Raw genomic sequence first — 15,768 nt, 5'->3', positions numbered from 1 at the left:
TACCATAATGTATACATATGATGTATAATTAATATTCTGATTATGATATCTATTTTAAGTATGATTTTTCATGAGAAAGATAAATGTGTTATAGATGGATTCATAAACTTTAAATATGCATATGATATGACTCCAGTTTGCATCCAACTAAGTGTGCTACCTCCTTCAGTGTATCCGCTCTTAGCCAAGAGAGGCAGATTTCCACTGTTAGGCATTTCCTTGTATTCACATTCAAAGCTTTGACTCTCTAACTCTCCATTACTTTGAGCAGGCCAGCCATTTGGTGAGGCAGTTTTATGATTGCCATAAAAAGACTATCCAGCAATCTCCAGACTGTCTCTGTCTAGTTCTCTTCTATCTCATGCATAAGATCTTTCTTTAGGAATATGTTTTATATTTCTATTCTCAATTCCCACCTCCCATGACCTAGTTGCAAGCCTGGATTATCTCTTGTCTAAACTGTTCCAAAAGTTTCCATATTTTTTCAATTCTCTATTAAGGTTTAGTCTAATTAATCATCTTAATGTACAAAAAATAAACTTCTGACCATACAACTCATCTGCTTTAAAACCTTCAGTGGCTCCTCATTTTCCACAGAATTAGATATAAATATACTTTGGCATTCATGGCCTCCACAAAGTGACCCCAACTCCTTTTCTAGTTCTAGTGCAACTGACCTATGCCAAACACCCCTCTCCTTTTATTCCATTGCATTCATACCATTCCTTTTCCCTGAAATGCTCACTTTTTTATTTGTCTATCAAAATTCTGCTCATAGTTTAAGGTTCAGCTGAGATATAAATCCTCAAGTTGATGTAATTTTGCCGTATCTTGAACTCTTACTTCACATCATTTATTGTACCTCCCTTATGACACTTATCGTAGTTTTCTTTGTATTAAAGTCATTCATGTACCTGTCTTATCACTCCCTCTCAGATCATAGTTCTTGCCCTCCAGGAAATTATGTTTTACCCATCTTTTTATTTCCTGTAGCACCTAAAACAGTTCCTAGTACAGAAGAGATGCCTGATAAATATTTGATCAGAATTCAAATTAGTTACCTTGGAAAGTTACCTATACTTATTTCAATAATGTTCAATTTGTCAAAAAGTTTTTGAAGTTTTCTTAAAATTGCTTTAAGGGCCTGTGGGGTTATTTTAAATGCTTTCAGTGGTGACAAATCTTCATCATTTGAGGGAAAGTTTGACTGTGGAAAATAGTCAGAATTTATTCTGAGTCACATTTAGTGAATAATATGGATGTTCAATCTGAGCTGTTATCTTTTCACTTAAACCAAAGACAATATGAAGTAATGTGACAGAATCTGAGTGAGTCATGAACTGACAACTTCAAAAAAATTCCCAAAGTGCTTTCAACAATGATGACATCATTGTAATGACTTCCTAAGCTTTCTAGTTTGAAACATACAATACTCATGTGGATGTGTAAGTTATAATATATTTGTTAAATCAGTCTTGTCTCCTTGTGGATTCATTTTTCAATATTCCAAACCAGGGTGTTAAAGAATGTGTTTGGAATTTAAATATCATTTAAACAAGAAGTAGATTACTCTGCTCATTTGAAATACTGTATTTTATAGTTTCTGGTGAGAGAGAAACCTTGTCATCACTATTGGACCTAACAAAACTTCCCAAATTTGAGGGAAACGTATTTATACAGTACTATCATTCAAAAAAACCTAGAAATTTAGCTACTATGCCTGCTTCTGAGTTTTACCAGAAACATAACCAACTGAAAAATAGATATGAAGTAAACAGTAGAGGGTAGTTGAATATAGCATTTGAATATCATCTAACTGGTGCCACAGAATTATCAAAAATAAAGTGAAACAAACTCTTCCCAAATTGCATGGAATTTGTAATATTTATATATTAATGTGCTTATAGGACTTTTCCATTTTCTTGCTTACATACAATTGACTTAAGCAGAGACTGCATTCTATATTCTCAAAATGTGTAATGTCCATGTTTAAAGAAATTCAATTACCATATTTATTATATGTATCATTTTATTATTTCATATGGAACTTTTCAGTAGTCACTGGTTTATGGATTTTTTGAAATTCATTTCGTTTAACATATTTTCTCTAGCAACTTATATAGCCAATTTTAAATTATCCTCACTAATAGATGGGAATATGTGCATAGATAATCCAAAATAGTTGGATATCTCTATTTTTTCAAGAATATATTATGTGATTATTTTAGCAGATTTATCTCCTTCATTGAGGCTGGCAATCAATTTACCCTGCAAACATTATATCATACACAAAGTATTGGTGGAAGAATAAGAAAGTATACATTTTGAAGAATTTTTCCATAGAAATTTTATCATTCTCACTTCACCATTTAAATAAATCAAACATTCAAACCTTCTCATTACCCTCAAGCATTCTATTTATTTTCCATTTTACTGTAATTGAGATTTTAGCTTGAGTGAAAATATTTTTAAATTTTTTCCTTAAATCTATTATTTGGAGTTTATATCATTTTTGGCCTATCCCTAGCATATTGGTATAGTTTAAACTCAAAGTAAAATGGCAGATCTAATGGTCAGGGACAGTAATAACTTATCTGAATTTGAATAATTGAGGGTAATACCTTGCGGCTTACCTTGACTGTTTGATCATCACTCCTTATCAGTAGGCATAATGCTAATTCATAGGCCATCACTGTATATGATTTATCAAAAACAATAAATGTTTGATTGAATACCACATTCCCACCACCACCACTTAGCAAGACTAATTTGAATTGTTAGTCTCTCAGGAGATATGTGTTTGGGAAGAAGGAAAGTGGAGAGCTTGGAGTACTCCCCAATCCTTGTGTGTCTCAGGAAAAAGTATGACTAAGTCAAGGCTAACCTGAGCCAGAGTTCACAGGACAACCTTGGTCTCTGTAAACACTCCTCAGAATATGACTGGAGTAGCACCTATCTCCTTGAGTGGCAATGTTGATGTAATAAGCTGTTGCTGGCTTTTAACCTTAGGAGTTTCTACTTAAAAAGGGACTTGCAGTTATGTAAGATGAATAAATCTAGAGAATTAATATACAGCGTGATGACTATAGTTAATAATTAAATTATTGTAACTCACTTATTCCACAGAGTACTGCATTTTTATTATGATAATTTTATTGTCCGTAGATTTCCAAACCATACTTCCAGGCTCTAACAATATCTTAGAAATTTTCTTGAATATCCAGGAGAACTTTCACCACTTCTAAAATTTCCCCACAAAGGAAGGCTTTTAAAATCTGTTGTGTTCAGTAAGGAAACAGCATTATTTATATGGGGGATACGCTCTGAATGCAGACCTATCTTGACCTCTTGTGTGAATTCTTTGGTGTTGATCAGCATTCCAAGTAGTGTCAATGCATACCTTACTGAGATTCCATTTTTTGTTTCCACAGATTTCAGGAAACCTTACTGTGCCTTGGATTACAGGGTGTTCTAGAAAAAGAGCAGTAAGTAATCTTTCATTTAAAGAAGCAAATGGGTTTTCCCCTGTGTTGTTAGTAGAAATGCCATTGAGAAAATTGTCACGATATTTGTAAAATTGGCAAAACTGAACTTCAATAAGACTGCATTATCTCAAAAGACATATTTTGAAATCATATTTATATATACTACATATGTAACCTTGAATAAAATGCAGTGATCAGCATGCTGTATAATCTTTGAACAGGTTTTTGAAGTTTTAAAAAGCATTCTAAGGTAGTTAATAAAATATCCTAATTTTTCTATTTTTAATTAGCCCATTTAATTTGATCATATAATTGAATCATGATTGATATAAACATCTCAATCAACATTAAATAATTTACATTACCATTATTATTACTGCATTTCAGTACTTAGAAGTGATGAGTAACTAATGTTTTAACAATCATGTTTTTTTTCTGGATTTCTGCTACAACTGTTATGATTTTATAATGTTAATATGACAGAACCTCATTAAAATTGTGTTTTCTCAAAGAATCTCCTTCACTTGTTCTGTGTAGGACCCATAAATCTGCATTCTTATAAGTACTCCATAATATTTTGATATAACTGGTCCATAGATGTGGAACTATTAAAGGATTTTTATCATAAAAAAGACATGAGTTAGACATCTAGAAAGATAACTCAAGTTTCTGTATGTCAGATAGGCTTCAGGATAATAAAACTGAAGCTAGAACTTCAGTACTGGACAAGATTATGTAGACTCCTTTCTTTCTTCTCTTCCCCATAAAGTAGAACTATAAATGATAGAAGTAATGTGGGATGCCACCAAATTAGAACTCTGAAAGATGGATAGAAAACAACTGGTTAGGGACTCCAGGACTTGGAGAAACTGTAGGGTATTTTGTCCCCTACTTAGCGACAGAAGCTAACTCAGGTCAGGCATTTCATGACCCCCAATCTAACAAGAGAAGACACCTTGGGTAGGCTCCTGTCTCCTGCTGGTGGGATGGGAGTCACACAAACATCATGAAGTGACACTGACAAAGTTGGCAAAGAAAATCAATTGGAAGCCTCAGTGACAATAGGCAGTCAGGGGAAGTGCTTTCCCTCCCTGCTGGACCTGAACCTCTCCTCCCTTACCTGGAGCCACCAGGCAGCAATGCCAGGAAAGATACTGCCACAAAAAAGCAGCCTGGCCAGGGAAGTCTCTTTGTCTTTGTAGATCAGAGAATTCTTCTTCCTACCTAGAGGACCAGATGGCTTGGTTAGCACCAGCAAGAGTGATCAAGACACCATAAGTGGCCCAGCCCAGGAAGTGTGCTATTATGGAGAATCTATTCTCCCACCTAGAGACACTGATCTGGCTAAGTGATACCAACAGGGGGATCTCCTCACAATAATTGCCTGGGCTGGAGAATGTCCTTCTGTTCCCTCAGGTGACAGCAGTAATGATCAGTGGAAGCCCAAGTGGCACCAAATGAATCAAGAAAATTAAAATAACAACACAAATGTTCTGAAAATTAAAGTATTATTGGAACCACAACCCATAAAAGTAGATCAGGACTTGTGTGCTAAACACAACTGGATGACAGTGTGATAAAATAAAAAGATTTAAATAAGACCAAAAATCTCCTAACATAATGGTCAAAGTATCCAGGATATAATGGAAAATCACCCATCATACCAAGAACCAAGAAAATCACAGCTTGATTGATGAAACACAATCAACTGACAGGAACAATGAAATGAATTATCTGAAAAGAATTTTAAAATTCTTCAATAATGAATTACAGATTACCTGGAAACATGAAAAAATAGAATATCTCAAAAAAGCAATCAAAGTTATAAAAGAACCAGGTAAGAATTACAGAACTGAAAAATACAATAACTGAAATGAAAAGCTTGCTGAATGGCTCAATATTGGAGTGATGATAAAAGAAGATAGAATAAATGAACTTGAGGTCAGATGGATAGAATTTACCCAATTGGAGCAACAGAGAGAAAACAGACTGAAAAATAATAAACAGAGCCTCAGAATCCTGTGGGGCAATAACAAAAGATTCAATATTTGTATCACTGGAGTTCAAGAAGAAGAGGAGAAAGAGAATGAGACTGAAAGAAAATTAAAAGAAATAATGACTGAAAATTTCCCAAATTCAGCAAAAATAACATAAGCCTACAGATTCAAGAAGCTGAGTGAACTCCAAGCAAGGAAATCCACACCCAGACACATCATAATTAAACTTCTGAAAACTAAAGACAAAGAAAAAAATCTTGAATGCAACCAAAGAGAAATGATGTATTATTTATAGGAGAACACCAGTTCAACTGACAGCAGATTTATTGTCTGAAACCCTGGAGGTCAGATGGCAAATATTTTTCACACATTGAAAGACAACTTTCAACCGATCATTCTATATTTGTCGAAACTATCCTTTAGGAATGAAAGAAAACTAAATTGTCAGATAAAAGAAAACTAAAAGAATTTGTTGATAGCTGACCTACTCTAGTAAAAGAATGGGTAAAGGAAGTTCTTCACACAAAAATGAATGATAGAAGAAGGAATCTTGAGGCACCAGGAATGAATAAATAACAACAGAAAGAGCAGAAATATGCTTATCTTCTTCCCCATGGATTTTCTACATCATATGGGATGATTGAAACAAAAGCTATAGCTCTGTCTGATACTCCAGAAAATAATACTTAGAACTGGGAATGGTAAAGGCACCAAAACAGAAGTAAGTTTTTCAAACTTGACTAGAAGTAGTAAAATACTGATACCAGTACACTATGGCAAGTCACATTATGTGTATTATAATAGCCAGAATGACCACTACAAAACATATGCAAAATGATACACTCAAAAACACTTAAAATAAACCAAAACAGAATCCTAAAAATGTTCAAATAACACATAGGGAGGCAAAAAAAGAGAAACACAGGAATGCAAAACAGAGGAGACAGAAAACAAATAATAAAATGATAGATGCATACCCTAATATATCAATAATTATCTTAAATATAAATACACCAAGTAAAATGTAGATATTGGCAAAGTGGATAAAAAACCACAATCTAATTTCATGTTGTTTATAAGAAACTCACTTCAAATTCAGTAGCATAGGTAGATTAATGTTAAAAGATAGGAAAAAACATACCATGAAAACTAATCATAAAAACCAGGAGTGACTGACTATGTTAATATCAGATAAAATAAACTTTAGAAAAAATAAAATTACTATAGACAAAGTAATACACCAGGAAGTCATAATAATACTAAAAGTGCATACACTAAGCAGCAGAGCTTCAAAATGCCTGAAGCAAAATCTTATAGAACAGAAAGGAGAAATAGACAAATCTACAAATAAGATGAGGACTTCAACACCCTTTTCTCAGAAACTGAGAAAAACTACTAGACAGAAAATAAATAAAGACAAAGAAGATTTGAATAACACAGTCAACCAACAAGATCTAATCAAATCAGCACCATGGTGAGTGAGTTGTTCCTTTTGTCTCTCCCCTCTAAGTTACAATCAATTGGACATCCATTGATCAACAAAGGACTCCCTACACAACACGACAGAATGCCTAACAGATCCATGCATCTACACATCTGAATTAGGGTGGAATAGACATCTGGGAGGCAGTGGAGCTAGAGGAAAAGCCCCCTCCCCATCTTTGGCAGTGGTGATACAAAATGCAGATTCTCTCACTGGTGCAGGCACCTGCAAATAGAGGCTTCAGGGCAGACTTGGCACTTGCAGCTTAGCCCCTGCTCCCCTTCCCAGCAATAGCAAGTGACAGACATGTCCTGAGGATTCAGGACACAGAGTGGAGCCAGTGACCCAGCCCCTTCCCCCTCCCCTGGCAGTGACCAGGACTTTCCAAGAGTGAGGACAGTATTCAAAATGCATATTTAATTTTTCAAAATACAGTGGCTAGTGCCAGTGACCAGAGGCTGCATGAGCAGCAGCAACAACACACCCAGCTTAGCCCCTGCCCCTGCCAAGTCCTGGCAGGTGGAACCTGTGACCTGAAGCTTTGGGAACTATAGCAAAACACATGATCCAGTCCCCAGTGGTGGCAGCTCCAACACTGGATCTACCAGCAGCAGGGTCTGCATACAATTTCCTGGATCCCGAGGCCCCCAGCAGTGACAGCAGCACTCATGAACCCAGCACCCCTGGCAGGAGTGTTGCCACCACCCCTGGCAGGATTGTTGCCAGCACCTCCAGACAACCCAGGAGCAGCAGCGCATGTGGTGCATGAAACAACAGCACCTGAGCCCATGGAGAGCCTGCAGAGAGCCACTGAGGAACACAAGACTCTGTGACTTCTAGAATCAGCAGAAGTCCTCACAGCCTGGTGACTCCAGTGTTGACACCTGCGACTGCAGTGACATTGTAAGCAGAAAGGCACCAGCAACCTCAGAGGCACAAGCAGCACAAGGAGGGCACAGGTGACACCTCTAACAGAGGCAGTGGAGGGTGGAAAGGTCAGACTCTCAAATACAATCAGAAGCAGAAAAAAACTAACAAAAGTCTTACCTAAATAAGAAAGGTGTTTAATACTGCAGTGTGCCAGCAATGGATCAACTCATCAAGTACCGTGAAGAACTACAATAACATGACAGAACAGAAGGAAAATGACAACTCTTCAAAAAGCAAATCTGAATTCACAGAAGATTACAATCTAACTGACAGAGAATTCAAAATAGCTGGCATAAAGAAACTCAGTGAGTTACGAGACAACTCAGATAGACAGTTGAATGAACTCAGAAATAAAATTAATGAAAAGAAGGAATACTTCACCAAAGAGATTGAAGCTCTATAAAAGCACCAAACAGAAACTCTGGAGATGAAGAACACAATTAATGAGATAAAAAATAATGTAAACAACACAAAACATAGAGCAGACCTTATGGAAGAGAGAATCAGTGAGCTCAAAGACAGAAACCTAGAAATGCTTCAGGTGGAAGAGGAGAGAAAGCTAAGATTTTTTAAAAAATGAAGAACTTCTTCGATAAATATCTGACTCAAGAAAAGTAACATAAGGATTATAGATATCTCAGAGGGAGAATGGAGCAGAGAGCTTATTCAAAGAAATAATAGCCAAGAACTTCCTAAACCTGAGGAAAGAACTGGACATGCAAGTGCATGAAGCCAACAGAACTCCTAATTACCTCAATGCAAAAAATCCTTCTCCAAGGCGTATATTAAAACTATCAAAAGTCAGTGACAAAGAAAAAACATTAAGGGAAGCCAGAGAGAAGAAAATAACCTACAAAGAAACCCTCATCAGGCTTTCAGCAGATTTCTCAGAAGGAACTCTACAGGCTAGGAGAGAGTGGGATGATACACTCAAAATACTGAAATACAAAAGCTGTCAGCCAAGAATACTCTATCCAGCAATTATCCTTCAGATATGACAGAGAAATAAAAGTTTTCCCACACCAACAAAAGCTGAGGGAGTTCATCACCACTAGACCTGCCTTACAAGAAATGATGAAGGGAGCCCTCCTACCTGAAACAAAAAGGCAAAGGTTAACAAAGCTTTGAGCAAGGTGATAAATAGACAGAATCAGAAAACTGCAACTTTATGTCAGAATAGATTATTAAACAATTATAACATAAAGGCTAAAGGGAAAAAAAGCATCGAAAATAAGTATAACCACTTCAATTTGGTCATAAACTCACAACACAAAAAAGAATAATTTGTGACAACAAAAACATAGAAGGGAAAGAGTAATGGGATGAAACTGGCATAGGCTAATGGAGATAAGATGTTATCAGCAGAAAAAGGACTATCATCTATAAGATCTTTTATACAAATCTCAAAGTAACCACAAAACAAAAACTCAGAGCAGAATCACAAATCATAAATAAGGAGACAACCATCACAGAAAACCACCAAACTGAAATTGTAGGCAGAAATACAAGGTAAAGGAAACAATGGAAATACAGAACAACCAGAAAACAAAAGATAAAATGGCAGTGTTAGGCTGTCATATAGCAATATTCACTCTAAATGTAAATGGATTGAATTCACCAATGAAAAGACACAGAATGGTACAATGGATTAAGAAAAAGACCTAACAACGTGCTGCCAGGAGACACATCTCAGTTCTAAAGACAAGCATAGGCTCAGAGTGAAGGGATGATGGAAGATGATACTCCAAGTAAATGCCAACCAAAAGAAAGTGAGCGTAGTCATACTTAGACAAAACAGACTTCAAGACAAAAAAATATAACAAGAAGCAAAGATCAACATTGTGTAATGATAAAGGGGACATTCCTCCAGGGGCTGGCCCCATGCCTGAGAGGTTAAAGGGTCAGCATGCTCTGCTTCGGTGGCCTGGATCTTCGTGGGTTTGGATCCCAGGCATGGACCTGCTCCACTCATCAGCCATGCTGTGGAGACATCCTGCATCATGCTCAACAGAGAGAAGCTGAAAGCTATTCCTCTGAGAACAGGAACAAGACAAGGATGCCCACTCTCACCACTCTTATTCAACATGGTAGTGGAAGTTTTAGCCAGAGCAATTAGGCAAGAAAGAGAAATAAGTGATCCACATGGGAAAGGAAGAAGTGAAACTCTCACTATTTGTGGATGACATGATTCTATATATAGAAGACCCTACAGAATCCCCCAAAAAACTACTAGAAATAATCAACAAATACTGTAAAGTTGCAGTGTACAAAATAGAATACAAAAATCAGTTGCATTTCTATACAGTGATATCGAACTAGCAGAAAGTGAAATCAAGAGTACAATCCTATTTACAACTGCAACAAAAAGAATAAAATATCTCAGAATATATTTAACCAAGGAGGTGAAAGACCTGTCCACTGAAAACTATAAGACGTTATTGAAACAAATCAAAGAAGACATAAAGAAGTGGAAAGACATTCTCTACTCATGGATTGGAAGAATAAACATAGTTAACATGTCCATATTACCTAAAACAATCTACAGATTCAATGCAATCCCAATCGGAATCCCAATGACATTCTTCACAGAAACAGAACAAAGAATCCTATAATTTACAGGGAACAACAGAAGGCCCCAAATAGCCAAAAGAATCCTTAGAAAAATGAACAAAGTTGGAGGTATCACGCTCCCTGAATTCAAATTATACTACAAAGCTATAGTAATCAAAACAGCATGGTACTGGCACAAAAACGGACACGAGATCAGTGGAAGAGAGTTGAGAGCCTAGAAATAAAACCACACATCTATGGACAGCTAATCTTTGGGAAAGGAGCCAAGAACATTCACTGGAGAAAGGAAAGTCTTCAATAAGTGGTGCTGGGAAAACTGGACAGCCACATGCAAAATAATGAAAGTAGACCATTATCTCACACCATACACAAAAGTTAATTCAAAATGGCTTAAAGACTTGAATGTAAGACCTGAAACCATAAAACTCTTAGAAGAAAATATAAGCAGTACACTCTTTGACACCAGTTTTAGCAGCATCTTTTCAAATACCATATCTACTCAGGAAAGGGAAACAAAATAAAATGTAACCACATGGGACTACATCAGATTAAAAAGCTTCTGCAAAGCAAAGGAAACCATCAACAAAACCAAAAGACAACACACCAACTGGGAGAAAATGTTTGCAAATCACATACCCAACAAGGGGTTAATTTCCAAGATATATAAAGAACTCATACAACTCAACAGAAAAATGAACTACCCGACCAAAAAATGAGCAGAGGATACAAACAGAAATATTTCCAAAGAAGATACACGGATAGCCAATAGGCACGTGAAATTATGTTCAGCATCACCAATTATTAGGGAAATGCAAATCAAAACTACAATGAGATATCACCTCACACCTGTCAGAATGGCTATAATTAACAAGACAAGAATTAACAAGTGATAGAGAGGATGCGGAGAAAAGGGAACCCTCATACGCTCCTAGTGGGAATGCAAACTGGTGCAGCCACTATGGAAAACAGTATGGAGATTCCTCAAAAAATTAAAAATAAGAATACCACACGACCCAGCTATCCCACTACTGGGTACTCATACAGAGAACATGAAAAGAGATTTATGCATCTCTATGTTCATTGCAGCATTATTCACAATAGCCAAGACATGGAAGCAACCCAAGTGCCCATAAATAGATGAATGGATAAAGAAGATGTGGTATACACACACACACACACACACTGGAATACTGCTTAGCCCTAAAGAAAGACAAAATCATGCCATTTGTGACAACATGTATGGACCTTGAGGTATTATGCTAAGTGAACCAAGTCAGACAGAGAAAGACAAATATCCTATGATTTCACTCATATTTGGAAGATAAACACATAGATAAAGAGAACAGATTAATTGTTACCAGAGGAGGAGGAGTTGGGAGAGGGTGAAAGGGACAAAGGGGAACACATATAAGGTGATGGATTAAAAAACAGACTGTTGGTGGTGAGCATGATGCAGTCTTTACAGAAAGTGAAATATAATAATATATACCTTAAATTTATGCAATGTTATATTCCAACATGTCCTCAATAAACCAATATCAGAAGTGAGAGAGGTGTCATCACTATAGTTTCTACAGATTTTAAAAAGATATTAGATACCATTATGAAAACTCTATTAGAATAAATTAAACATTTTAGACAAATTGAAAAAATTTTCAGAGACACGAAAACTAAAGAAACTCATAAGACGAGAAATGGATAACCACAATAACTCCTTATCCCTGGGAGAAATGTGCCAAGACGCCCAGTGGCTTCCTTAAACTGTACATAAACTCTGTAGTCTCAGGTCTCCAAATATTGTAACACAGTTGAATTCATTAATCTGTTTGGTAAAGAAGAAAAAATTCCCATATGATGTATTTCTGAGTTGGAATTCTGGTTCTGTCACGTACTGGCTTTGTGATCCTGGACAAGTTATTAACATAAGGATAAAATACCTATAGAGTAGTCCCTCCTTATCCGTGGGGGTTATGTTCCAAGATCCCCAGGGGATGCCTGAATCCATGGAAAGTACTGAACCCTATATATACTGTGTTTTTTCCTATAGTACATGTATACCTATGATAAGGTTTACTTTATAAATTAAGCACAGTAAGAGATTAACAAAAATAACGAATAATAAAATAGAACAATTATAACAATATACTGTAGAAAAAGTTACCATTGATCTTAGCAACCTCAGCATACAATTTATTTCTTTCCTTATTAAGTTGAGAACTTTTACCTTTTCACTTGAAGCACTTTACAGCTTCTTTTATCCGAATTGCCAGCATCACTACTCTTGTACTTTGTGGCCATTATTATTTTTATTATGTTATTATTATTTTATTTTTATTATTGTACACTGAAAATTACACAACTTGTATGAAAAATGAAAGACGTGCTGGATGAGGATCCGTATCCTGGATCGCTGTCACCCAAGAGAAGTAAGGGGCCACTCCCCTAGTTGTGCTTCTTCCCAAGTGTCCAGTCCACCCATCTTCAGATGTATGGCTGCATGGATCTCTCAGGCATCCTGTTGTGCTGTGCAGGAAATCCTCTCTTGGTCAATGGATGTCCATTTGACTGTAACTTAGAGGCAGAGACAAAGAGAACAACTAACTCTGCCGGTATTCTGACATCACTCCCCTCAACTTTTTCTTTGAGTAGAGACATCTTTTTATTTTTATTTCTTTGGTGTCTTGACATGCCTGAGAACAGGGTTGGACTAAAAAGAAAGTGGAATGGTGAAAGTGGCTGTCTGTTTTAGTCAATTTTTAAAATATATGTAAATATAACTTTGTAAGCAAGTCATTGAAATGTTTACTAAAATGGCAACTCTATTCTCTTCAGGCCCTAGAATGCAGGGAAGCCTGGAAAAAGCAGTCAGTAACTTGAAGATCCCTCTACTCGTTACCCTGTTTCCCAACCTTGCCTGATCATAAGAATCATTGGAGTGTGTGTTTTGGGCATGGGAGTGGCCTGTTAAAAATAAATGTCTGGCTCCTATCCAAGCTCTACTGAATCAGAATCTCTAGGAGAAGACCTGGAACTAGTATTCTTAACAAATGGCCAGGTGTTTTTTATGATGAGGCAAGGTTGTTAAACACTGTGCTGGTTCTACTGGTTGGAATATATTGATCAGAGTCCATTGTCTAGCAGTAATTGAGCCGTATTAGGAAAATTAATCTTTCCAAACTTTTTAAATGATTTTTTTTTCAAAAAGGACTATAGGTCTATGAAAACTACTTGATTTATTTACAGTTTCAATTAAATTCTCTGTTATTTTCTGTTACTTATATCCATACCCTGAGATTTTCTTAAGATATTTTCTCATCTTGTAGCTTTCAGGAGAAAGGACAAATTAAAAAATTCAAAGTGGTTCTTAGTGATCCACTCACTTGGATTATTTGCAATATATTTTCAGTTCTGCTAATAACAGATTTTCATAATTTCAGAATATCTAAGAAACCCAGTGAAACCCTAAGAGCACCACAATGTTTTAAATATGTAAAACAATTTAAAACCGCCAAAATACAATGTGTTCTCTTCAATAAAAAGAGCAATAAGATAGTCATATAAACTAATCATTAAACTAAACTTTTGAAAATCTAGTTTTAGTCTCGTTAAAAAATAATGGGAGTGGTGTCAGCAAGATGGTGGAATAAGAAGCCCTGGACTCTCCTTCCACTCCTAGACACACCGATTCAACAGCAATACACAGATTAATTTCCTTTGTGAGAAATCAAGAAACAAGTTGAGAGGCTCCTGCAACCAGAACAAGTGTGAAACTAGCCACATTGAAACTGATAAGAAAACTGGGGACATCTGCTCATCATAATCCCCACCCCTGGCACAATACTGTATGATTTGGAGAATACTCCCAGTTTCCAGCTTCTCCCTGAGGAGGGAAGCAGATATATTAAACATCCAATATCTCAACTTTTCTAGGAACTGTTTCAGGAACTGGTTTCTATCTCACCTGTCTCAGAGTGCTGATGGGACACAGCATACACTAGACCTCTGGGAGCAGAAAATAAAAGCAAGAACACTCCTAAACTCAATTTTAGAGGCCAGAAATACCTTGATACCAAAAGCAAATAAAGACACTATAAGAAAAGAAAACCACAGGCCAATATCCTTGCTGAAAATAGAAGCAAAAATCCTCAAACAAATACTAGCAAACTGAATTCAACAGCGTATTAAGAGGCTCATGCGTCATGACCAAGTTAGATTTATCCCAGGTATGCAAGGATGTTTTAACATGTGAAAATCAATTAATGTAATACAGCACATTAAAATAATGAGGGATAAAAGTCACATGATCATCTCAATAGATGCAAAAAAAAAGCATTTTATAAAATTCAAGACTCTTTTATGACAAAAAAACCTCAGCAAACTAGGAGTAAAAAGATACAGGCACATCTCGTTTTGTTGTACTCTGCTTTATTGCACTTAGCAAATACTGCATTTTTTGAGAATTGAAGATTGTGACAACCCTGCATCGAGCAAGTCTATCAGTGCCATTTGTTCAACAACATTTGTTCACTTCTTGTCTCTGTGTCACATTTTGGAATTCTCACAATATTTCGAATTTTTTTCTTATTATTATATTTGTCATGATCTATGATCAGTGATCTCTGATGTTACTATTGTAACTGTTTTGGGGAGCCATGAACTACCCCCATATAAGACACTGAACTTAATTGATAAATGTTGTGTGTGTTCTGACTACTCCACCAACCAGCCATGCCCCTGTCTCTCTCTCTCTCTCTTAGGCTTCCCTATTTTGTGGGACACAACAATATTAAAATTAGGCCAAGTAATAACCCTACAATGTCCTCTAAGTGTTCAAGTGAAAGGAAGAATTGCATATCTCTCACTTTAAATCAAAAGCTAGAAATGATTAAGCTTAGTGAGGAAGGCATGTTAAAAGCTGAGATATTCCAACAACTAGACCTCTTGTGCCAATACAGTTAGCCAAGTTTTGAATGCAAAGGAAAAGTTCTTGGAGGAAATTAAACATGCTACTCCAGTGAACACATGAATGACAAGAAAGCAAAACAGCCTTATTGCTGATATAGAGAAAATCTTAGTGGTCTCAATATACGATCAAACCTGCCACGACATTCCCCTAGGCCAAAGCCTAATGCAGACCAAGGCCTTAACTCTCTTCAATTCTGTGAAGGCTGAGAGAGGTGAGGAAGCTGCAGAAGAAAAGTTTAAAGCTAGCAGAGGTTGGCTCATGAGGTTTAAGGAAAGAAACCATCTCCATAACATAAAAGTGCAAGGGGAAGCAGCAAGTGCTGATGTAGAAGCTGCA

General features: G+C 36.4%; 1 protein-coding gene across 2 annotated transcripts in view; it reads left to right on the top strand.

Annotated features, from left to right (window-relative positions):
- The window catches only part of HDX (highly divergent homeobox), a 143,971-nt gene that overhangs the window by 68,868 nt on the left and 59,335 nt on the right, over positions 1-15,768 (top strand). For both annotated transcript variants that reach the window (XM_014831064.3, XM_044764034.2), the window contains one exon: positions 3,432-3,485. In XM_014831064.3, coding sequence (XP_014686550.1) covers positions 3,432-3,485 — 54 coding nt within the window. The remainder of the gene's footprint in view (positions 1-3,431; positions 3,486-15,768) is intronic.

The sequence above is a fragment of the Equus asinus genome, chromosome X (assembly GCF_041296235.1).
Source record: "Equus asinus isolate D_3611 breed Donkey chromosome X, EquAss-T2T_v2, whole genome shotgun sequence".
NCBI lineage: Eukaryota > Metazoa > Chordata > Mammalia > Perissodactyla > Equidae > Equus > Equus asinus.
The sequence above is the reverse complement of the archived record's forward strand: the minus strand, read 5'-3'. Positions and strand labels throughout refer to the sequence as shown.